Genomic DNA, 23,821 nt, shown 5'->3' with positions numbered 1-23,821 from the left:
ATGCAGAAGCATATAAGTGAGCATACAGAAGGAGGGGAAAGTACATGTTTGAGGTGGGAAGAAAAAGGTGCTCAGTCAAAAAATCAGTAGAACGTATAGCGATAGTCTCCCCTCCCCCCGAATGTTTAACTGATTTGTACCATTTAGGCACTTGAGGCCCCTGAGCGAATTCCAGTATAGCAAACTTCCTATAGCTGCAACTGTATACAAACTGTTTTATTTTTATCTTTCAAATTGCACATAAGACAATGCTCCCATAATGAAGAATGGCCTATATTAGGATTATGATCACCACACTAAAACAGTAGGACAGATTCGAATCTCATCTACAGCCATATATAACAAAGGGAAGAAAGCAAGGAATGCCCTGCTAGGACAGACCAATGGCCTCTCCAAGCTATTATGGGGCACCTAGGAACACCAGGATTCACAGGAGTTACCACTTGAGGTTCATAACGTTCCTTGTAAGAACATCAACTTCTAGAGACCAATGGGGCATGCCTAGGGTTTTGTGGATGCAATCTCCAACATGCGTCTTCCTTGTCAGGTCAAATATCTTTGGATTAATTCAGAATGTATTTAAATTGAATTCAAATGACGGATTTAAGTCAAAATTGAAATGGCTCTGAATTGCAGAATGGGGGTGGGGATTGCTAGGCAGGTATAGTCCCCTCCCCAGTCCCATGCCATCTTAGTTCATACCCACTGTAAGGTTTGGGCCAAACAGGAATGTGCTTTCCTGGTCACCAACATCTGTTCCCTCCATTGCCACCCCCTTTCCTTTCCCACATACGTCTAGTTGGCAGTGGCTGCAACATCATCTGACACCTGGGCCACCATTATGCTTTATATCACTGTGGCAGCATCATTGCATACATCAGAGGCACAGAACTTCAGGGGGTCAGATCCTTTGGGGGTGCCAAGAGAATGGGTAAAAATTAGTGGAAACATAAACACTGAAATGTCTGAATATAACTGCCTTTCCCTTGCTCTAAATTACCAAGGGGGTGAAGTAGAGAAAACCTTTCATTTCCACATAATCCCTAGTTAGTTTTCTCAGTTAGAAGCTTCCTGGAGTTGAGCTCAGCTCTGAGAACAATGATGTAACACTTTGGGAGAAAGATGCAACCCAATAACCCAGTGTTGGAGGCCAAGATGGCAAAAAGCTCCACAGCCACCACATCTTTCCCCTTGGTGCTCAGGTAAGCTGGAAGGAAGGAGATCCAAACACTGCAAAACACCAGCATGCTGAAGGTGATCAGCTTGGCTTCATTGAAAGTGTCTGGCAGCTTTCTGGACAGGAAAGCTACCGTGAAGCTGATGAGGGCCAGAAAGCCCATGTAGCCCAAAACACAGTAGAACATGAGGATGGAGCCTTCATTACATTCCACTATGATCTGCCCAGCCTGAGAGTGCATGTCAACATCTGGGAATGGAGGAGAAACTGAGAGCCAGGCAATGCAGATGCACACCTGAATGAAGGAGCAGGAAAGCACAATGGCATTTGCCACTTTTTGCCCAAGCAGTTTCCTCATCCTGTTGCCCGGCTTGGTGGCCATGAAGGCCAGGACCACCATGATGGTTTTTGCCAAGACACAAGACACTGCAATGGAGAAAATGATTGCAAATGACAACTGCCGGAGACAGCAGGACACCTTCCCAGGAGTGCCAATGAAGAGAAGGGAAGAGAAGTAACAAAGCAAGATGGAGGTGAGGAGAATGCAGGTGAGGTTTCGGTTGTTGGCTTTGACAATGGGAGTATCCCAGTTCTTTGCAAAGGTCAGGATCACCAAACCTGTAATCACAGCAAAGGAAATAGCCAGGGAAACTAAAATGATTCCCAAAGGCTCTTCATAGGTTAAGAAGGTCCAAAGCTTGGGGATACATTGATCTTTTTTCTTGTTTGGATATTGATCTTCTGGACACTGGACACAATGCACGGCATCTGAAAGGGTTAAGAAAAGTGTGTGGTAGTGTTAGCTTTCTTGACAAAGAATGGCTGTGATAATGCCAAGTCCATGGTTGACTAGAATTCCTGTCTTTGGATTTATTTCTTTTTTGGCCTTCAGATATCTATATTACATACGGTGACTTCAATGTACCTGGGCTGGTGGTACACCAGAGATCATATTCATTCCCAGCAGGAACACTGATAATAATAAGCATTTCAAACAGAAAATAACATATCAACTGCAATTCCAGCATGGTTCAAGGAGAACAAGGAACCCAGACCAATCAGGTAGGAACATGCTGATGATTCCTTGTGGTAGCCAGCCTTGGAATGATCTGGACAATATACCCTGTCATGAATATCATCTTTCACAACTCACCCAAAACACATCTCAGCAGACACAAAGATACTACATCACAGCTGTATCAGTTACTGTGGTATAACCAAAAGAAGTCCACATGCTGATTAGCTGATTAGTAATGTGCCATGGTTCCAAAGAGGAGGGGATTATGGTAGATATAATTATTCTAAGTGATGCAGCAATTGCAGCAACCTTCCAGGGAACTCCATCTTCCATGCTGTCTTGGCATTTTGTTCACTGATTTGAAGAAGGAAGGTGGGACTGAGGGAAACACTTCCTCCCACTCTCCCACTACATCTGGTTCTCTCTCTTTTGGTTTCACTTCTCCTAGTCAACATAATTTGAAGAGAATTCAGTCAGCCTATATCCCTGGACTATGAAGATGGGATCTTTATTAACATTCCAAAGCATCACATAATTTCAGCAAGTACGTTCAAGTGTTAAAGGCAGCCCTGTAGCCAGACTTCCATTATAGGGGAGGCAGTTGCATTTCTAGATGGGGCCCTTTCCTGGTTCCCCCCCCCCCGCTGGTTCATAGCATCAACTGATTCCCACCCACCCACCCCTTCTCATGGTACAGGAGGATTTGAGGATGGGAAAGGAAACAAGGGTATGTGAAGCATATTTAAGGAAAAATTCATTATGGACCTCAGGAATTAAATGGCCACCATTCCCACATCACCACTCCAAGAATAAGTATTTTAAGCATACAGTGAACACAGAAATATTGAAAGGTGTAAAATGAACAAAATTGTCTCAGATAAGAGAGGAAATAATAGTGGAGCTTCTTTCACAAAAATTCAGTTTTAATCTTGAATCATGAGAAAACACCAATACAAAAAAGAAAAAAACAAAAACAAAGACAGACAGACAGACAGACAGACAGACAGAAAGAAAGAAAGAAAGAAAGAAAGAAAGAAAGAAAGAAAGAAAGAAACCTCATCAAGGAACAGAGTAAGGATGCAGTACAAGTAGGGATGTCGGCAGAATCCGCCACGGACTCAAATGAGGCCAAATTCCATTGAATTCGGGGGGCCTAGAGCCTGTGGCGGAACAGATGTACTCACCTCGGCCTCCTGGACCCACACGGACTGAATCCTCCCTCCCAGTGGCTCTATTTGGAAAGTAGGGTTGGCGGAGAATTTCTCCCCGAAACTTTGGGGGGCCGAGTGCAAACGTGTTCGGCCCCCCGAACAAGTTTTTGGGAGAAATTCTCTGCACCCCCCCGGCCCCCGTGCCCCCCCTTGGACGGGACTTACCTTTGGCGAATGTCCCTCCCGGCAGCGGGTCCGGCCAGCGGTTCGTCGGGTCTTCGTCAGGGGCGGGGGCGGCAGCTGATCTTTCGACCAGCTGCCGCCGCCGCCATTCCAATAAAGAAAAAAACAACGCCCCCGTGAGGACAGGTAAGGGACTTTCGTGCACCCCTATTGGAAAGTGATCTGTATTTTCTCGTGATAGGCTACGCATTTGTATTTGCATAAATATTTGCGTAGCCTATCGCACGAAAAAGCAGAGACAGAAATGGTGTAGTGAATGCCAAATGGTGTAGTAGGCCTCAAGCTACTGCGCACATATTCAGTGGAAAGCCAGAAACAAGGCCAGATTACAGCCTGGGTGCCCAGCAATGTTTCTATCAAACTAGGGCAATATTTTCAGCCTTTATGTATGTGTGTGTGTGTATGTATGTATTATATTTCTATACCTCCCCATAGCTGAAGCTCTCTGGGCAGTTGAAAAAAGTTAATACATTAAAATGCAATATACAAAGTTTAAAAACCATTCACATAAAACATAGACAAACAAATTATAACTAAAAACAACTTTGAACTAAAAACAATTTGTTTAACAAATCCAACAAGAAATCACAGCTTAAAATAACACTGCTGAAAAATAATATACACAAGTACGCAAAAGGAGCAAGTGTTCTAAAAAGGGAAGGCCTGCTGGAATAACAGTGTCTTGAATTCCTGCTTAAATGCCTTCAACGAGGTTAGCAGGCACCTTTCAACTGGCAGGTCATTCCACAAGTGAAAGGCGGCAAAGGAGATGGTCCCCTTGCGTGTGGCTGCCAGTCTCACATTAAGCAGCTGCAGCAGAGATCCCTCAGAGGACCTTAGGTGGCAGACAGGGATGTAAGGGAGAAGGTGCTCCCCTAAGGTACCTTGGACCTATACCATGTAAGGCTTTGAAGATAAGAACCAGCACTTTGTATTTTGCTCGGAAACTATTTGGCAGCCAGTGCAAAGATTTTAAAACCAGTGTAATAAGGTCTGTACGGGATGTCCCAGACACCAACCTGGCTGCCATATTATGTACCAGTTGAAGTTTCCAAACAAAATATACAGGCAGCCTCAAGTACAGTGCATTGCAGAAATCAAGCTGAGTGGTTACCAGACTGTACACCACCATTACCAGGACCATATGTTCCAGGAATGGGTGTAGCTGGCATATCAGCTGAAGTTGATAACAGGCATTCTCACCTTTGCCTTCACCTGGGGTGCCAGGAGAAGTGTTGAGTCAAGAAGCAACCCCAAGCTATGAACTTACTATTTCAGGGGGAGTGCAACCCCATCCAGAACTGGTGGACATATCTCAATACCTGAATGAGGACCTTTCACAATGAACATCCCTGTCTTGCCTTGATTCAGTTTCAGCTTGTTCTCCCTCATCCAGCCCATTACCGACTTCAGGCAGTCATTCAGAGGAGTCACATCTTCCTTGGATAAAGATTTTAAGGAGAAATAGATTCGGATGTCATCAGCATAGTGATAACACACAGGAACAAACCTCCTGATGATCTCTCCCAGCAGTTGCATGTAAATATTGAACAGCATTGGGGATATGCTAAAATGGGGTTATGCCATTTATGGCTACATTTAGGCTAACCCCCCAGCTTTACAGCTGCAAATGGTGCCCAATACACCATTTGCGTCCTTATATTTAACATAGCGATACGGCATGGCAATGGCAGCCGGCCGTATCGCCAGCATTGCGGAGCTGGCCGCCAGCTCTCCCGGATCGTCGTGGAGTGGAGCTGGCCTGGGCTGACTCTGGGAGGAGGGACAGATTACGTCCCCCCCCTACGGATGCCCCCCCGGACCCGGAGGCAAGGCGTCCATCCACCCCTAATCATTATTGACCCTACAGTTGTGAGCACAGTGTGCCTTAAAAGGGTATGCCTGAAATCTCAGGGTAGATATTATTCCAGGTCACTTTAAGTTACTTCTTTATTACACTCTTTGAGCAACTGACTCCGTACTACCCACTGTCAGAATGATTTCATACAAAACCAATGCTTACTTGCTCTTTAATGCAGGAACACAAATATACTTCCTTGTTGCTGGCACAGATGGAAATGAAATCGAAAACTAGAGCAAATGCAAGTCCAAGCTGTGGAGTCTCACTCTCTAGCCCATAAGAGACAATTAGAATATTTAACCATTCAAGGGTCATGTTAGCACACAAGATCACATTAGTAAAAATAGGGTGATTGTGATCAGGACACACTACACCTCCGTTGTTCCTTCTCTTAAAACAAGCTGTTATTCTTGAAGTGGTCATTGTCATGCCACAAAATAAGAAGACCCCCCCCCCTCGCAAAAAAGTCCTAGTTGGGGCAAATCACTGATCTATGTAGGGCAGTGCACCCACTGGCCTCACACCATCTCTGGCTATTTTTGAGGGGATTTATGAAAGGTATTGCAAATATATTATTATTAAACATGCCATTTCACATGTCAGTTAATTATAAACACTCAAAAGATGTTTATGTATAACATCAAAGTCTCTAAGATTTGTGTCACTACAAGATTACTACAGTAATTGAGTCAGTTGTTTGGGGAATCAGAAATTGAATAAGAAATTTAAAATATGAAAGTATAATAGAGAGTTGAAATCATTCCCAGCCTAACCTGGGTGCTGCCGCTTACCTGTCCAGTCAGAAATCATGTCTTCTGGGCACTGAATACAGTCATAGCAACAAACTGGCTTCCCCTCTCGAATTCTCTTGCTGTGTCCGGGAAGGCAGCTCTCCACACACGTGGAATGGGGCTGCGTCTAGTAATAATCATGATCATAATCATCATAAACTGGGAGGTAAATAGCACTAATTTCTGCAGGACAGTTAGTCCACTTATATTTATTTATTTATTTATTTATTTATTTCTATACCGCCCAATAGCCGAAGCTCTCTGGGCGGTTCACAAAAACTAAAACCAAACAACACACAATAAAACAATTTAAAATATATAGAACATTAAAACCACAATATAACAATACAACCACAATAAAACCTAGCAGCAGTACAGGAGTTTAAAATACAGATTTAAAACAACAAAGATAAAAATTTAAAAATTTAAATTTCAAGTATTTCTACTTGAAAACCTAGGAAATTCTGAAGTCAAGTTTCCCACTGTACCAAATAGTAGTTGAAAGTAGAGCCAAATGAAATTTCACACTTCATAAACATTTTAGAAGATTTGCAAAAGAGAGAGAGAGAGAGAGAGAGAGAGATGAATTCAACACTTGATTTTCAAGAATGCTTTAAAAATATCCATGAGAGTAAACAGAACATCTGCATCTTTTTTTACAGGCAGAAAAATGTGTGTGTATGTGTGTGTGGGGGGGGGGGCGTTGGGGTGCATTTTGCAAAATATTCTCTATAAGAATAGGTGGAATTCTTCCAACAATTCATGAAGTGCAGAAAAAAGGGGGGGGGCAATTATCTTCCAGGAAATTACACTTGAATTTATGTTGAATGAAACTATATGGTTATTTTTCATGGCTGGAACAAGAAAGCAATGGGCTAAAGAGGAACACTGGAAGGAGGAGGGGCAAAGCCCAATGCTTCCTGCAACAATAAGAAGGGGTAAAGGGAGCATTGACTATTTGCAACAATGAGACTGCAACAATCCATGGGGACCCGGGGGGCACATATTGGGACCTGTATTGCCCAGTCTGATCTGGCTAAGCAGTTAGGAGATTCCATGGTCAAATTCATCAAAGGATATTCTGCATTAGGATTTCATGATTTTGTTCCAGCACCTAATCCCACACAACTGGATCTCTTTGGCCAAAAATAATGCTTTTCAAAGTACAGTCCTGTGGGAACTTTGTTCTGATACTTAACATTGCAGAAAACATCTGTGTCAGGATGTAGAGCAGTAAATAGTATTGCATTCTAGTATCAAAGTAGGATGGAGTTAATCAAGGGGGTCAAAATATTATTAGTGGGGCTATGTACCGCTTGGAGCCGAATCTGAATTCTGAAGCAAATCTGGATGCTTGGGTGGGGTGGGATCACTGAGCTTCAAAGCAGGTCAGAACAACCCTGAGGCAGTTTGAAGGGAAACAGGTCAACCCCGAAGTTCCTTGGTGCGCCTCCGACTTTCGGAGCTCTTCTGACACCATTCTGAAGCTCAGACCGCCTGTCTCTAAAATATATCAACTTGTCTGAGATCAGAGAGGGGGCGAGGAGAAGGACAGAGGGGGGAAGGGAGAGGAGGAGAAGGGAGGGGGAAATAGTGAGCCTTGATGAATGGCAACTATAGCTGCCAGATTGGGCTGAACTTGACCCAGCAGACTGCCATCAGCGACAGTGGTGGAGGAGGGGTGGGGGATGCTGTGTCACAGGAGAGCAGGCCGCGTTCCTTTCATGAGTCAGAGAGTTGCTTAGAGCTGGTTAGAAAGAGATTGTGTGTGTGGTGTGTGTGTTCTACTGCAGCTTCACTTTTTATTTGTTTACTTCCCAACTAGCCCTTCTCAATTCAACTATTCCTATTAGTCTTCCCACTCCTTCTTCTCTAGTTTATTTTCAAAAGAACAGAAATGACAGTGTTAATTTCCTTGCCCTGTTCTTTGTAGGGATGTATGAATCCCTTACCTGGCTCCGCACAGGGGCAACCGCAGTCGGGGGGAGGCACTCTGTCCCTCCCCCTGGAATCCAGCCCAGCTGGCTCTGTTCCGTGGCCAAGCCGCAGAGCTGCCGGCCAGCTCCAGCTGCCCGCAGCCGTACATCCGGCCACTGGGCAGCCCTGCAGGGACATAAATGGCGGCTCTCATAGCTGCCGCCATTTGTGTCCCTGTAGTGAGCCATGATAGGCTTCATAAATATTTACGTAGCCTATCATGGCAGGGGGAAAAACCCCAGCATACGCAAATGGCAGTACGCTGGGGTTTCTCCCCCCCCATGATAGGCTACATAAATACTTATGTAGCCTATCACGGCCTCCTCAGGGATGCAAATGGCATCCCTGCATTAGCCATGATAGGCTACGTAAGTATTTACGTAGCCTATCATGGCTAGGAAGAGGAGGAAGCAAATGGTGGCCTGGACGGCTGCCGTTCGCAAAGCAGCGTGGACTGGAGCAGGTAAGTGCTCCGTTTCGCACGCCTTTCGTGGGGTGGGGGCAGTGGTTACTTCGTCCCGCGTGCCTTTCGTGGGTTGGGGAGCGGGGGCTTCATTCCATGATAGATTTTGGGGGGCCGAATGCACTGGAATTCAGCCTCACCGAGATCTGTCGTGGAATTCTCTGACATCCCTAGTTCATTGGCTCCCTCCTCCTTCCATGCCCTTCTCAATTCAACCATTCATATTAGCTTGCTTTCTTTCTTTCTTTCTTTCTTTCTTTCTTTCTTTCTTTCTTTCTTTCTGGATTCTTTATTAACCCCCCCCACACACACACACACAGTACTTTCCCATACTCCCTCCCCCCAATGCCTGTATTTCTTCCCTTCCTATTTTTGGACTCTATAGCTTTTCCCTTAAAAAATAAAAAAATAGAACCCTTTTCTCTTCTGTTAAGATTATAGATAGTAGGGCTCTGCAGGGAGCCCCTGATCCGACTTGGAAGCTGCTTCACATTTTTTAAATGGCAGCTCCCTGCAAGAAGAGTCGCCGTGTTTCCAGGCCTCAAGAGAAGGCGGCGGAAGGGCAGCGGACAAGGCGGCTCAAGTAAGGACCTGGAGGTGCCGGCGGGGGACTTCAGTGAGCCCCCAACCTCCTCCAGGCTGCTTCATGCCCCTTTCACTTCACCTTGGAAGGGGCAGAAAGTGGCCCAAAGTGGCCTGCTTCGACTCGGGGTTTCGGCCTCGGGCCGAAGCTGTGCACAGCCCTAACAGATAGTGTACTATTACTCCCCCCTCCTCCTTTGCTTCTAGATAGTTCTGTATTTGCTTTCCTTTTGCACTTGTGTGTGCAAAACTACACACTGATCCGTATTTCAAAATAGAGTTGAAAAGCACCAGTCCCATTAAAATACATACTGTAATACTGCACTCTGTGGAAATGTGAGGCTAACGTGAGGCATCTTTGGGGTCTTGGCAAGGGTGGAGGTGGGTGAGGTGCTGGTGGTACGAACAGCACCAGTAGGTGCCTCTTCTCCACCACCGCCATAACTGTTTTCCCAGGTAGGGATGTACGAATCCCTTTCCTGGTTCTGTTCCAGGGCATCCGCGGTTGGGGGTGGTGATCCGTCCCTCCCCCCGGAATCCACCCTGGCCAGCTCTGCTCAGCAGCAAGTCCATGGAGCCACCAGCCAGGGCTACCCGCAGTCAGACCTCCGTCCACTGCCGGGCCACGGCTGCAAATGGCGGCTGCCGTAGTGGCTGCCATTTGCGTCCCTGCATTAGTCGTGACAGGTTACATATATATTTACGTAGCCTATCATGGCAAAGAGCATGGACGCAAATCACGGCCACTATGCCATTTGCGTCCCTGCTCTTTTTGTGATAGGCTACGTAAATATATACGTAGCCTATCATGGCTAACGCAGGGACGCAAATGGCGTAGCGGCCGCAAGTGGCATTAGCCATGATAGGCTACATATATATTTATGTAGCCTATCATGGAAAGAGCAGGGACACAAATGGCTTAGCAGCCACTATTTGCATCCTTGCGCTTTGCCGTAATAGGCTATGTAAATACTTACATAGCCTATCATGACTAAAGTAGCAAGGGAAATGGTGGCCGCAGACTGGGGCTGCCGTTCGTGGCCGCAGATGAGGGCAGCAGACGGCCCACAACAGGTAGGATCCTTCCCGGAGAAGTTTCTCCAGGTGGCGGGGGGAATTGCTCCATTCTGCCACAGACTCTGGGGGGCCAGATTCTAAAGAAACCAGCCTCACTGGAGTCTGTGGCAGAATTCTCTAACATCCCTATTCCCAGGCAATGTCTATAACATTCAGCCAAAGAGAGCCTGAGGTCCTCCAGTGTGAAGCTGAATAGGAAATTATTAGGGAAGATGGGTTATTCTACACTTCAAAACACCTACACCAGAGATTAAGGAGAGTGACCTCCTCCCATTCAGCTCTTAATCACCAAACCTCTCTGATTATCCCTTAATTACCTTTGGTTTGAGATTCCGAGAAAAAACAAAACAAAACAACAATTAACTTGCACCTACCACAAAAGGTACTGGGCCAAACTGTCTGAAGTTTGGCAGCTTCAATCATCTGCATGGGAGCTGTGTGTTGCCCAGATTTCATGTACTTCTGTGGAACCAGTGAAAAGCTATAGCTCTTTGATTTGTGGGTTTTAGGTGAAAAAAGCACATTATACCTGCACCTAGCACAAAAACATCTGGGCTAAACTGTCTGAAATACGGCAGATTGAATCACCTCGATAGGGGCTGCCAGGTCCCAAAGGTTTATGCATTTATCTTAAAAAATGGGGAAAATATGTTTGTTTCTGTTTCCCAATGCGTCAAAGGGAAAAGGTAAAATCTGAATAATTGGGATATCTGAATCTTGCTTGGGTTCCGAATCCAAGGCAAATCAGATTGGGTCCAAATTGATCCAAAGTGAAGCAGGGCAGATTTGGAAGGTCCATATCTGCCTCTGAAGTGAATCGGGGGACTTCTGGTAAGGAGCAATGTCGTCCTGGCAGTGACTTGTGGGGCTCCGCAGGTCGCTTCATTCAAACAGTTGTGAAAAGGCTGAGAAACCTCCCCCCACCCGGAAAATAAAGGGGAAGCCTGCACTACCATCCGGATGAAATCTTAGAAGAACAGCTGCCTTTGCGGAGGATGCAAAGGGGCTCAAAACTAAGGTCAGTCGTCGGAGATAAACACCTACTGAAACGCTATTTTGAAACTCTTAATTAATTAAGAGAATATAAGGATGGGTGTGCTCTAATCATAGACAGTATTTGGAAACTTAAGCTACCAGCAAGCACCACTTGCACAGCAAGAAGCAAAAGTATGGCACTTGTATAAATCTAACCTGAATTAAAATCAAGGAGTTGCAGTCTTTTACAAAGTGAATTTAGTTCAAGAGGTCCTTTCAAAAGAAGAAAAAAGAAAGAGTACTAAGACATTTTGCATTATTGAATGAGTATTACAGTCTAATGAACTTCCTATTTCTTTAAATCATTGTTTGAACGTTTTAATGTTTGAATTTATATGGCTGAAAGCTATGTTTTTGTCCAGTTGCCTTTTTCTTCTACATGACCTTGAGAAAGTGACAAAGTGAAAATAAATAAATCTTTGGCAGAAAGCCTGGGATAGGCTGGAATAAGATCAACTTGTGGGCAGACCGAGTGAAACTTATTAAAAAAGGAGTATTGCTGATACCTGTTGGATGGCAAAAAAAAAAATCAGCATCTTATGAAAAATCTTTCTTCTTTTCATGTTCTTTTTAATTTTTATGTCTTTTTCTCCTTTTGATATTGAGAGAGGTCTCTTTTGGCATCGGAGTATCAATAACTTACTGGATATCCAGACAGATGAATTTATAAAGGAAGTAATGAAGAAGATAATTGAATGAGTGCTATGAATTTGGATAAACCAGCAGAGGATATCAGAACAACTCGTAATACAGCGAATACCTGGGAGATGCCTAGAGATGCTACACCTTTCTGTTTTCCAATGCAAATCAAAGGGAAAATGTAAAATCTGAATAATTTGGATGTCTGAATCTAGGGATGGTGGAGAATTCCACCACAGAGTTCAGTGAGGCCAAATGCAATGGCATTCGCCCCCCTGAAACCCGTGGCAGAACAGCCTCCCACCCCCAGCCCCCCCGCGGATTTCCCCCTGGGACAAAGCTTACCTGGGGTGGATGTTCTGGCGGCAGCACTGGCGGCGGTGGCTGGTCTTTTGACTGGCTGCCGCAGCCGCCATTTGCATCTGCTGTTTGCCATGATAGGCTACATAAGTATTTATGTAACTATCATGGCAAGCAAAAAAAAAAAAAAACAGCGTACACAAATGTCGGCTACGGCGGCCACCATTTGCATTCCCTTTTTTTTGCCGTTTTAGCCTACGGAAATATTTACGTAGGATAAAACAGCGAAAACTAGGGAATGCAAATGGTGGCTGCTGTAGCTGCCATTTGCGTACGCTGTTGTGTGTTTTTTGGCCTGCCATGATAGTCTACATAAATACTTACGTAGGCTATCACGGCAGCCTGGCTGGATGCAAATGGCAGCCGCTACGGCGGCCGCCATTTGCGTCCGCAGCAGCCCGTCTGCGGCCGGAACTCGGGCTGTGGGTGGCCCTGGCCGGCTGCTCAACGGAGCCACCACAGAGCGGAGCCGACCAGGCAGGATTCCAGGGGGGAGGACCGGATCGCTTCATCCCCCCATCAAGGATTCTGGGGGGAAGGACGGAGTGCCTCCCCCCCACCACAAATCACATCCACGAAAAAGTAAGTGACTTTCGTACATCCCTATCTGAATCTCGCTTGGGTTCTGAATCCAAGGCAAATCAGATTGGGTCCAAATTGGTCCAAAGAGAAGCAGGGCCTATTTAGAAGGTCTGAATCTGCATCTGAAGAGAATTGGGGAATTTCCATACAAAGCCATAGGTATTAGGCCATGAGCAATAACTACCAAAAAATTAGAAATGTTATCAACCAGGGAAGGGATGCATGAAATGGGAAACATCGGATCTCTAAGGCTAAAAAGCCATTGCAACTGTTTTTGAGACATTTTCTTCATTTATCACTGACATATCAGTTGCATATTGTGATGGTCATGGATGTTGCCACACGTACATGTTGTTCTGGCTAAAAATCTGGTGTTCACATCAGGAGATGTGGGTTTTTTTGAGTAGATTTAGTAATGTGTTGATCTTTCCATTGTGTTAAGAGGAAACATAAAATCTAAATGTGCAGAAGCAGAGTAACACAAGTAAAAATGCTTAACAGGTATAAAACATAGTCCAGTGATCAAAGATGGAAATCCTCCATCGGAGAACTCACCTTCTTTGCTTTATTTGAGAAGATTGGTAAAGTGCCATTTGCACTATGGTGTTTTCCTCTTCATAAACCTGGTTGCTATAAATGTATCTTGAAGCTGTTTTGATTTGTTTGTGTCAGCATTGTGTGCTTAGTGTCTATTCTGTACTAGAGATAGACTTGAAATGAGTAAAGGACAGAAAAGACAAAACCTTGGGCTCTGAGAGTTCTTATTGAATGAAAACTGTGTGTGTGTGTGTGTGTGTGTGTGTGTACTACGAGAAGTCAGTAAAACCCTGCATTTCCTGGTGATACCTTTCACTGGAGAAAAGTGTGTAGGACTGGATATCTCGAGGGTTAGACAACCCCCCCCCAATATACTGGAATTCCATCTCATAGGGCACTTCTACACGAGGCTAAAATCCTGGACCCTTGCCGGGGCTTCTGCCTTGCAGGATTTAGAGTTGTTCTTTAACACGTGGTTTCATCTGGGGTTTCTTTTTCTGGGCAAGTTATGTATGTTTCATAATACAGCCATTTGATGGTGCTGTGGTGGTGCAGTTCTGATATTGCAGAACTAGGGACATTCATCAGAAATTTATCGCACCTCAAAGTGCAATAAAATCTCTTATTGCACTTTCCCCGTTGAAAATAAAGCCACTGTACTGGCTGAAGGCATGAGAGGGGCCCTGGAGGTTGATGACGTCCTGTAGACGACCTGCAAAGAACAGTGAGTGACCAATCATAAGCGTAGAACAAAAGCATCATCTGGAAATGCTCACAGAATCCCTGAGTGAGGACAGATTTGTCAGAGAGGGAAAGATAATGCCCATATGTATCGGAAACTACATTTCTGAGAAATCTCTTCACAGCTCCACATAATCTATCTCCCAAATTAAATATGTCACCACAGAATAGTCTCAAGGAATTTTACACACATCTTCTCCCATGCACACATTAATGTAAATGTAAATGTTTGCATGCCAATTTGAAGGAGTTTCTTTACACACAAGGCTGCAAGAAAACTTAAAAACACAACTTGCGTTTATGATATGATTGGATAACCTCACTGACTCTTCCCTAGTAGTGTAAACATGCTGAACCTATCCCTGAGGCAAACACATATATTGTTGAATGTCAATGATCAGTCATTTGGGTTGAATCAAAACACCTCTGGACTTTACAGCCCTGCACCCAGCTGATATCCTTCCAGCAACCTTTGGGAGGGGGCTAATTTCTCGGCAGGATAGGTATGTCCGGAGACTCTCATAGTCTCCAACTGAGAGACAGAGGGAGTAGTTGTCAGAACTGGGGAGCGGGGAAAGGCTGTCACTGAGAACATCTAGCCCCCATCCTCTGGGCTGCTGCCCCTCCCAAAAAGAGAGCAGGCTGACTGATACAGTGCACTGAGAGGCATAGAACACAGCTGATGCCTGTGTGTGGAGAGGGGAGGACCATTGCCCTGGTAGTTCCATTCCCCTGGTGGTGATGTTCTTTGCATCCAGTTCCTGAGTGGGGCAGATATCTCTGGGACCTGTTCCCCCTGGGGGTGTCACTGCTTTGGACATTGCACTAGGGCAGGAGTGATCAATGCTGTCGGCCCCGAGGGCCAAATGCAGTTTTGCCGAGGGGCTGAGGAGACAGAACTGCATGCAAGCCCAAGGACACAGAGCGAGGTGTGGGAAGACACACACACATGCACACATACACACACAATGGGGTGGGGAGACACAGACATGTACAGGAGGGAGACAGAAACACCCATACATACCTGCTTTGGGGCTGCTGGGAAGAGAGGAAGCTGCAGCCTCCTCTCTTCCCTAACGGACCTGAGCACTGTTTACCATTACCGCTCATGGTGGTAAAACAGCAACTGTGTCTGGCTCAGGGTCAATGGCAGAGTGAGAAGGCTATAGCTTCTATATAGAACCCTGCCCCAGCACCCCTGACATGGTCCTTGCTTATCCCTGATCACTCAACAGACCCAGGGGCTTAAAGCTCTGGCTTTAACATTGATCGTGCTGTTTATTCTCACCTGCCTAAATATGCTATTCCATCGAATGGAATCCATGGCAATGCTGAGCTGTTGGCTTGATGACATTGTTCCAACCTGGACTTTCAGAAAGGATTGGTTGGGAAAAGTGATCCAGTTGATGATATCATATCCCACTGACAGCTGCCCATCCTCAAATAAGATTTCATGGCCAGCACCATTGTTAACGTGGATGTTTCCCAGGAAAGAGTGGAGCTAGATGGGGAGAAAATACAACAGCAGTCATCAAGGGAAGGGCATTCGCATTGAGTGCTTGTGCCATCTGGATTCCATTAAGATGTAACTGTAAACCTGACCTGTTTAGGAATACAGCTGAGCAGATTTCCCTTATCTTCCTGTCATCTTGCTACGCTACAGAGTTCTGGGAAAACATCATTAAAAATAAATAAATAAATTACACAATACTAAAGGACTCCAGAAATGGGGATGCTAAAGAAATCTGAGATGTACTAAATGTGCTTGGATTTCATATAATCCAACCTGTGGAATCCGCTGCAGTTCGACCTCTTCATGATGAACAGAGTCCATGGACTTTCAGATCTTGTTTTCTACTTTCCAGAAATGTACATGTAGTTCTTCGTAGGAAAATACACAATTTTCTGCTCAGGAAAATTTGATTGTAATGGGAAAGAAATGCTAAAAGTTACTTACTAAGGTAAATTATGTAAATGGTTGTGAACCCTCTTATGCAAATTACTACTGAATTCCTGGCTTATTTTTCTGCATCACACAAACAAGGTTTGAATCTGTCTGTGAATGGATGAAGGAACAAAAGGAGCCTAACCATCAGTAAAACAGAGACAGAGTGGATTTTACACAATCCATACACCCCTATCAAAATGTAAGAAGAGCTTTCTTGGATCTGACTAAAGGCCTACCTTGCAGGCATCCTGTTACCCACAGTAGCAAACCAGATGGAGGTGGGAAACCCAGAAGCAGGACATGACTGTTAGAGCCCTTTCCCACAGTTGTCCCCCAACAACTCATATTCTGAGGACTTCCCCTTCCCACTCTTGTGTCTCCTGGCAGCAGTTCCTTATGCTACTTTAAGCCATCAGAATACATTGTCCAAATGTGGGGAAAATGCACAATACTGGTCACTTTACCTGCCATGGCTGAACATTCAGATGTCCCACTTGGCCTCCAAGCACCCGTATTCTATGTTTCGATAAATATGTAGCATGCAAAGTGTGTGCAACAGCATAGAGGGCATTGTAGATACCGTAGCTCTGACTGCTCATATCCATATCAAAGAGGGATGCAGACAGGTTCTCCAGCTTTTCCCCTCCTGTACAGTCCTTACAGTTTTCAATGCTTACTCCTCTAAAACAACACCTGAATGCCATTTGCCAGAACAGATAAAGGAAATGCATCAGTGTCTCATCAGGCTTGAGGTTTTGGAGAAAATCCTTGAATGCGGGGACTGCATTTGTTTGGACTGAGAAAGATAATGCTCCATAGAAGGTTTTGGGGGGAAAGCTGCCTGCATACATGGTGCTGGTGAAATCCCACTGAGCTGTTGTAATCCAAACCTTCCCTACAGGGGTATCATGAAATTCATACATGTCTAAGGTGACTGTTAAAGGAAACAGAGCCTCAGTGTCCCCACTGACAACAATCACATTGGCTTCCGTTGAAAAAAGTGCTTCCCTTAATTTAGAAACATTGTCCATGTAAAAAGGAATATTAGATCTGTCTATTGCTCTGGATCTTTCCAAAAGGGCAACACAGATACGGTTCTGAGCCAGCACAGGAGTCAGGATCTGCACAAACCTTTCCCCATCTTCATCATCTGAAACAATGAGGCCGATCCATGTCCATCCGAAATGCAGGAGCAGCTGGACAATCCCCTCATGCAAAGACGACTCCCTTGGTGTCATCCGGTACAAAGAAGGAATATGGGTTTTACTGGAGAGCGTAGTCTCATGTCCACTATATGTGAGCTAATGGGGAAAATGTAACTTAAGAGGGGCTGGAGAAATATCCGCAGGTTTCCCAATTGATAGGATTCACTACAGAAACTGCTTTCAATATATGTCCTTCCTTTATTTTTTAAGTGATCTGAACAATACGTTTCCATCTGAATATTTCACCAATGGTAAATTATTTTCTGACTACAATGGACTAAAGTCAAGATAGAATTAACTTTTTTTAATTAGGCAAAATCGGTTCCCCAAACTGAGCTACTGATTCTGATTTATACACATGAAAATGGCATCACTCCATCTTTTCTATCCACCTCTCCAAGCAACACCATAATTAACACTGGTCTGCTTGCACAATATAGACCAAGTCACTCTCTTTAAATAAAGCTTTCTTGAAGTCTAAGACAGAAACATTGTAATCTCTCTTTAAATAAAGCTTTCTTGAAGTCTAAGACAGAAACATTGCAAATTAGTCACTATATTAATAGATTTTTGCCAGAGAGAGAGAGAGAGAGAGAGAGGCAGGCAGGCAGGCAGGCAGGCAGGCAGGCAGGCAGGCAGGCAGGCAGGTGGAGAAGCAGACAGGTATGATGCAGGCAGATTAAATAAATTTAGGGGGATTCATTCATTACCACAAAAGTCATCAAGGATGTATATTCATTCAATCTGCCCTTTCTTTAATGCTGCAGCAGGGAATGAATGTTACATTAAGTAACATACACTTCCTTTTCTTTTAGTTTGTGGATTACTGTGAACAGTAAAGGTGTCTGTTCTGAAATGAACAACCTTTACTTAAGGAACATTATACTAGAATATGACTGAACAGCAAGATTTCTCCAGCCATCCCAAAAGGCACTGTTTACCTGTGGAATCTTGTACAGACTAAAGATGCTGGCCATCTGGATAACGTCTTCTACAGTGAGCCCCCCAATGATAGACAACACATCTTTTTTCCGATTACAGTTGAAATTAGGCGCCTTCCTTTGCTGTGTGAACAGCAGATCCACAATGGCTTCAGATGTGCTTCTTGTACTATGTAGGTTGTCATAGATATGGAATCCTAGTGTCATGTTGGGTAAGAGGCTGGGATTCTTATTTATCTCGTGGATGGCAAAAATAAAAGCAAAGGCTTGTTGATAATTCTTTGACACTATGCTGCAAAGAGATTGACAGTGAGTGAAATTTTGCAATGCATTTTCACAGGTGGCACATGGGCAAAGGTTGTAGTGCTCCCTGTCCCTAGCAAAATGAGGAAGAGATTAAAGCAAAAGGAAGGGGAGTGTTAATTCGAGGGTGTATGCAGCTCTAATAGCCCCAGAAATTCTTCAGCTGATCCTGTTTTTGCAATAACTGCAGATCATTGATGGGAAGTGATGCACCAATTGAAGTTCCACCCTTTGGCCACTCTAACACTCATCTAGGAAGTAGTGTTACCACTACTACATGATAAAGGAAGCCTTACCTAATATTATCAGGAGTCCAATCTGGAGGATCTGTAAACGTAAGTGTATTATACATAGGATGCATTAGAGAGAAGACCCCTCCAGTGTTTATATCTCCAAACCTAGACATATTGGTTGAGTCTCTAATCATTGGCTTCAGATCATACACAATAGGTGGCAGCAGGAGAAGCAGCAATAACACCATTAACAACCACTTGAGTACATGAACCAGATTACTCTGGCAACAGCTGCACACCTTCATCCTTATAGACTGCCTTGTCTACAATGCCCCCCACAGCAGGAGCCCTTTCCTCCAAGTAGCCACCCTGGAGAAGAATGAGTGGAACAAAGAAAAGATGATTGATTTCACCCTACTCCTCAAAGGAGTGGTACCCTAGCTCTGAGAGGCATGTTGTCAGTTCAGCCCAGAAGTCAATTTTGAAATGGAAAAAGCGTACATTGTAAGCTGGATTGATAATATTCCCCTGGATGTACATGGAAAAAAATAACAGTGATTTTGATAATTATATATTATAGGGGTGCCTCCCTGGTGTCCTGGATTCTTTGCCTGTGTAAACCAAGCACACACACAAAAACACACACACCCCGACAAGTTTTAAAGATGTCATAAAAGCATCTCCCAGAGACTTAGTAATGGGAATAGTTGGTTCATACTTCACAACAATCTGATATTGACATCCGGCTTGTATGTTATTGGTCATAAGTTTGTAAAAAACAGACATTGGGTTGAATCCTGACTTAGTTGCACTATTGAAATATATCTTGTCACCATACCAATATATGGGTCTGCTTTAAGCATTACCGCATCTGGATCCAACCAGTTCTACTGTGGACTGTTGGGATTATTAGGCAAAGTTTTACTATGCTAACAACACTGTATAAGTGTAGGTCTCTTGGTGGGTAGGTCTAATCCTGTAAGCATCAGTTTCCCTGTCTATTGCCAGGGATCACACCCAACAGAGTGTATAGTTGAGCAATAATGGGGAATACATCATGGTAATTTACAGACTGGGTCCTTTTCCATGCCGCCCTGTAAAAGGAAGAGAAGAGGGTAGCTAACAGGAAGAGGGCCTTCTCTGCTGTGGCATCTGGGCTGTGGAATGAGCTCCCAAGAGAGGTTTTCCTGGCGCTTCCCTTGTACTCCTTCTGGTTCCAGGTGGAGACCTTTTTATCCTCCCAGTATTTTACCATTTTTGCTTCCTAATCTTCTAGCTCTGGTGTTTTAAATCTGTATTTTCAATCTCTGCATTGCTGCTAGGTTTTATTGTGGTTGTACTGTTATTTTGTGGTTTTTAGCTTTCATATTATAGATTGTTTGATCCTGAACATTGGGGGCTTTATTTTTGTGAGCCACCCAGAGACCTTCGCCTATTGGGCGGTATAGAAATAAATAAGTATAATAATAATAATAATAATAATAATAATAATAATAAAATGAAAGTGATGGGAGGTAGTAATCTCTTAAATGCATTACCACTCTGCTAATTCCCACCTTTTCATCTCCCTTTTGCAGCTGTCCACATGATTCCAGCTGTCATGTCATGTTTTCTCAACTTTCCTTAATATTCCATACTACAAGCAATCTCCTCCTTTTTCCCATCCAAACACAACCCCCAGAGATGGTTCATAGCCATTTTATTCAGATTTGATGGCAGTGCCTTCTTCTGAATGGACAATGAAGGAGGAGGACAGATGCACAATTCTAATTAGTATGTGTGTGGACTCATTCAGTCATGATTGCCAATGAAGATGAGTGGCCTATGGTCCACAGCTAGGGATGTTGGAGAAATCCACAATGGTACCAAATGAGTTCAGACTTTCATGAATCCAACCAATGGATTCTGCTGCTGACTGGTTTTTCCCCTGTTGGTGGGATTCCACACACTTGCTGACCAGTTTTCTAACTTCCTCGAATTTTGTGCAGATTCCATCAAAGTAAAATCTTCGAGTTTACTCATTGCAAATGACTACACAGTGATGCTAATTGTAAATGGCTACAAACATTCCAGCCAAACACATGTACAATACATACTGAGTCCCAGTATTGGGGAAAAGGCGGGATATTAATAATAATAATAATACATAAACAAATCCCTTCCCCATAAAGATTGGACATATAAAGTTCAAAACAACTGTGAGAGGAACACCGTCCAAACCATTTTTTTCTGCATTTTGTGAAATATAATCTTCCAACCTGGATCCAATAGACAACCAGGCTTGTAGTCGGTGGGGAGGCAACATTGTGACCATGGGCAGCAGAGCAACCCTGTACAACTTCATTGGCACCCACTAAGGTGCCCTGCCCCTCCCACTTTGTATTTTCTATTTTTAAATTAACAAATGTTCTTCCTAAGAACAGAAGAAGAGCCATGTTGGATCAGACCAAGGGTCCATCTAGTAGGGGTGAATGAAAGTCACTTACCTTTTCTCGCAGCTTTTTCGCGGTGGGGGGGAGCGCTTCGCTGCTCCCCCCGCGAAGTTCAGGCCGGGGGGGGGAGGCTTCCCGCCTCGCCTGGCCAAAATTCAGGCCAGGGGGGGAGGCTTCCCGCCTCGCCCGGCCGAAATTCAGGCCGGGGAGGAGGCTTCCCGCCTCGCCCGGCCGCGAACACGAAAGTAAAACAAAAAACAAAAACATGTCCCCTGATAGGATACGTGACGATTCACATAGCCTATCACGGCTAGATCTGGAAAGTCAGCCGTGATAGGCTACGTGAATCATCACGTAGCCTATCACGGGTGACTTTAAAAAAAAAAGAAAAAAAAGCGCGTACGCGAATGGCGGCCCCCATAGGGAGCCGCCATTCGCGTTCGTTATTTAGTCGCTGTAGTCTACGTCAATGTTTACGTAGACTACGGCGAAAATAAGGGCAACGCAAATAGCGTTGCCCTTATTTTCGCCTTAGTCTATGTAAACATTGACGTAGACTACAGCGACCAAATAAGGAACGCGAATGGCGGCTCCCTATGGGGGCCTCCATTATCCGTACACACTTTTTTTTTTTTTTTTTTTTAAGTCACCCGTGATAGGCTACGTGACGATTCACGTAGCCTATCATGGCTGACTTTGCAAATCTTGCCATGATAGGCTACGTGAATCGTCACGTAGCCTATCAGGGGAGGGTTTTTTTTTTTCTTTCATTGCAATGGCAGGGGTGGCAGCCGGTCGAAAGACCGGCTGCCGCTCCCGCCCCGCTCGAACACCGGACGAACCGCCAGCCAGACCCGCCGCCGGGAGGGACATTCAGGGAAGGTAAGTCCCGTCCCGGGGGGGGGCGGGGGGCGGGGGGGTGGAGGATTTCTCCCCGAAACTTGTTCGGGGGGCGGAACACGTTGGCGCTCGGCCCCCCAAAGTTTCGGGGAGAAATTCTCCGCCATCCCTACCATCTAGTCCCACAGTCTGTTCGCACAGTAGCCAACCAGCAATTGACCAGGAACCCACAAGCAGGGCATGAGCGCAACAGCACCCTCCCACTCATGTTCCCCAGGAACTGGTGTACATAGGCTCACTGCCTCTGGTACTAGAGGTAGCCATCAAGACTCATAGCCATTGATAGCCTTACCTCCAGGAATTTGTCCAACCCCCTTTTAAAGCCATCCAAATTGGTGGACATCACTACTTCCTGTGCTAGAGAATGCCATCGTTTTACTCTGCACTGTGTGAAGAAGTACTTCCTTTTCTCTGTCCTGAATCTCCCACCAATCAGTTTCACAGGTTGACCCTGGTTTCTAGACTTTTGAGTGAGGCAGAAAAATGTCTCCCTATCCACTTTCTCCACACCATGCATAATTTTGTATAGATCTATCAAGTCTCCTATTACCCTTCTTTTTCCAAGCTAAAGAATCCCAGCTGTTGCAACCTAGGAAGAAATGCTGACAAAGTCCCTCACCAAAGACACTTGAGCAAATTTACTGGTCATGGAATATGAGGAGACATCCTCTTATACATCAGTAACTGGTTAAAGAACAGAAAGCAGAGGGTAGGAATAAGTGGTACATTCTCCCAATGCAGGATGTAAATAGTGGGCCCCCACAGAGATCTGTATTGGGACCAATGCTTTTTAACTTCTTAATAAATGACCTGGCATTCGGAGTGAATAGTGAAGTGGCCAGGTTTGCCAATGACAGCAAATTATTTAGGGTGGGTAAAACAAAAATGGGTTTGGAGGAGCTCCAAAACAATCTTTCCAAATTGGAAGAACGGGCATCAAAAAGGCAAATGCAGTTCAATGTAAGCAAGCATGAAGTGATGCACATTGGGGCAAAAGAACCCACTTCGGGTATAACCTGATGGGATCTGAGCAAGTGGTGGCCAAGGAAAGAAGAGATCTTGGGGTTGTGGTAGACAGCTTGGTGAAAATGTCTACCCAATGTGGGGCCACCATAAAAAAGGCAAACTCCGTGGTGGGCATGATGAGGAAAGAAATTGAGCGTAAAACTGCCCATATCATATCGCCCCTACATAAATCTGTGGTGCAACCACACTTGCAATCCTGTGTACAGCTCTGTTCATCACACCTTCAAAAGATATTGTAGAGCTGGAAAGAAGTAGAAGTGAAGAAGTGGCAGAAGTAGTTGCCAGTTAATGAAGCCATGCAGTTTTGGTTTGCTTTGTCTTCCCTGTTGCGGGAGTAATTCCATTGTAACGAAGTTGATCTGGACTATCAGTAATGTCTTTGGAGATGCTTCATTTTATAATGTATGTCAGAACTCTGTTGGCGTGAGAGGCACTGGGCTGGATCCACTGGTGAGGGGAAGCGGGATTAGGCCACCCACTCCCCCACAATGGGGATTCCTGTAAGGGATCCTGGGGATGTGGCACCAAGACCAGGCCAGCATGGGGGCTGCAGGTTGGTCAGGTCTGGCTTTATTTTATTTTATTATTTATTTATTTAT

The 23,821-nt window shown here is 44.7% G+C and overlaps 1 protein-coding gene across 1 annotated transcript in view; it reads right to left on the bottom strand.

Moving 5' to 3' along the window:
- Positions 1 to 1,043: 1,043 nt before the first annotated feature.
- Positions 1,044 to 23,821, bottom strand: part of LOC146341333 (vomeronasal type-2 receptor 26-like) — a 53,365-nt gene continuing 30,587 nt past the window's right edge. The window contains exons 3-12 of the mRNA XM_084807374.1: positions 19,938 to 19,958; positions 19,145 to 19,233; positions 18,329 to 18,620; positions 17,073 to 17,483; positions 15,523 to 15,735; positions 14,888 to 15,133; positions 14,682 to 14,766; positions 14,154 to 14,205; positions 6,242 to 6,321; positions 1,044 to 1,945 (exon numbers count right to left, since the gene is read on the bottom strand). Coding sequence (XP_084663500.1) covers positions 1,044 to 1,945; positions 6,242 to 6,321; positions 14,154 to 14,205; positions 14,682 to 14,766; positions 14,888 to 15,133; positions 15,523 to 15,735; positions 17,073 to 17,483; positions 18,329 to 18,620; positions 19,145 to 19,233; positions 19,938 to 19,958 — 2,391 coding nt within the window. The remainder of the gene's footprint in view (positions 1,946 to 6,241; positions 6,322 to 14,153; positions 14,206 to 14,681; positions 14,767 to 14,887; positions 15,134 to 15,522; positions 15,736 to 17,072; positions 17,484 to 18,328; positions 18,621 to 19,144; positions 19,234 to 19,937; positions 19,959 to 23,821) is intronic.

This window comes from Heloderma suspectum, chromosome 6 (assembly GCF_057233095.1).
Source record: "Heloderma suspectum isolate Gila_16-S chromosome 6, 16-S_ref, whole genome shotgun sequence".
NCBI lineage: Eukaryota > Metazoa > Chordata > Lepidosauria > Squamata > Helodermatidae > Heloderma > Heloderma suspectum.
The sequence above is the reverse complement of the archived record's forward strand: the minus strand, read 5'-3'. Positions and strand labels throughout refer to the sequence as shown.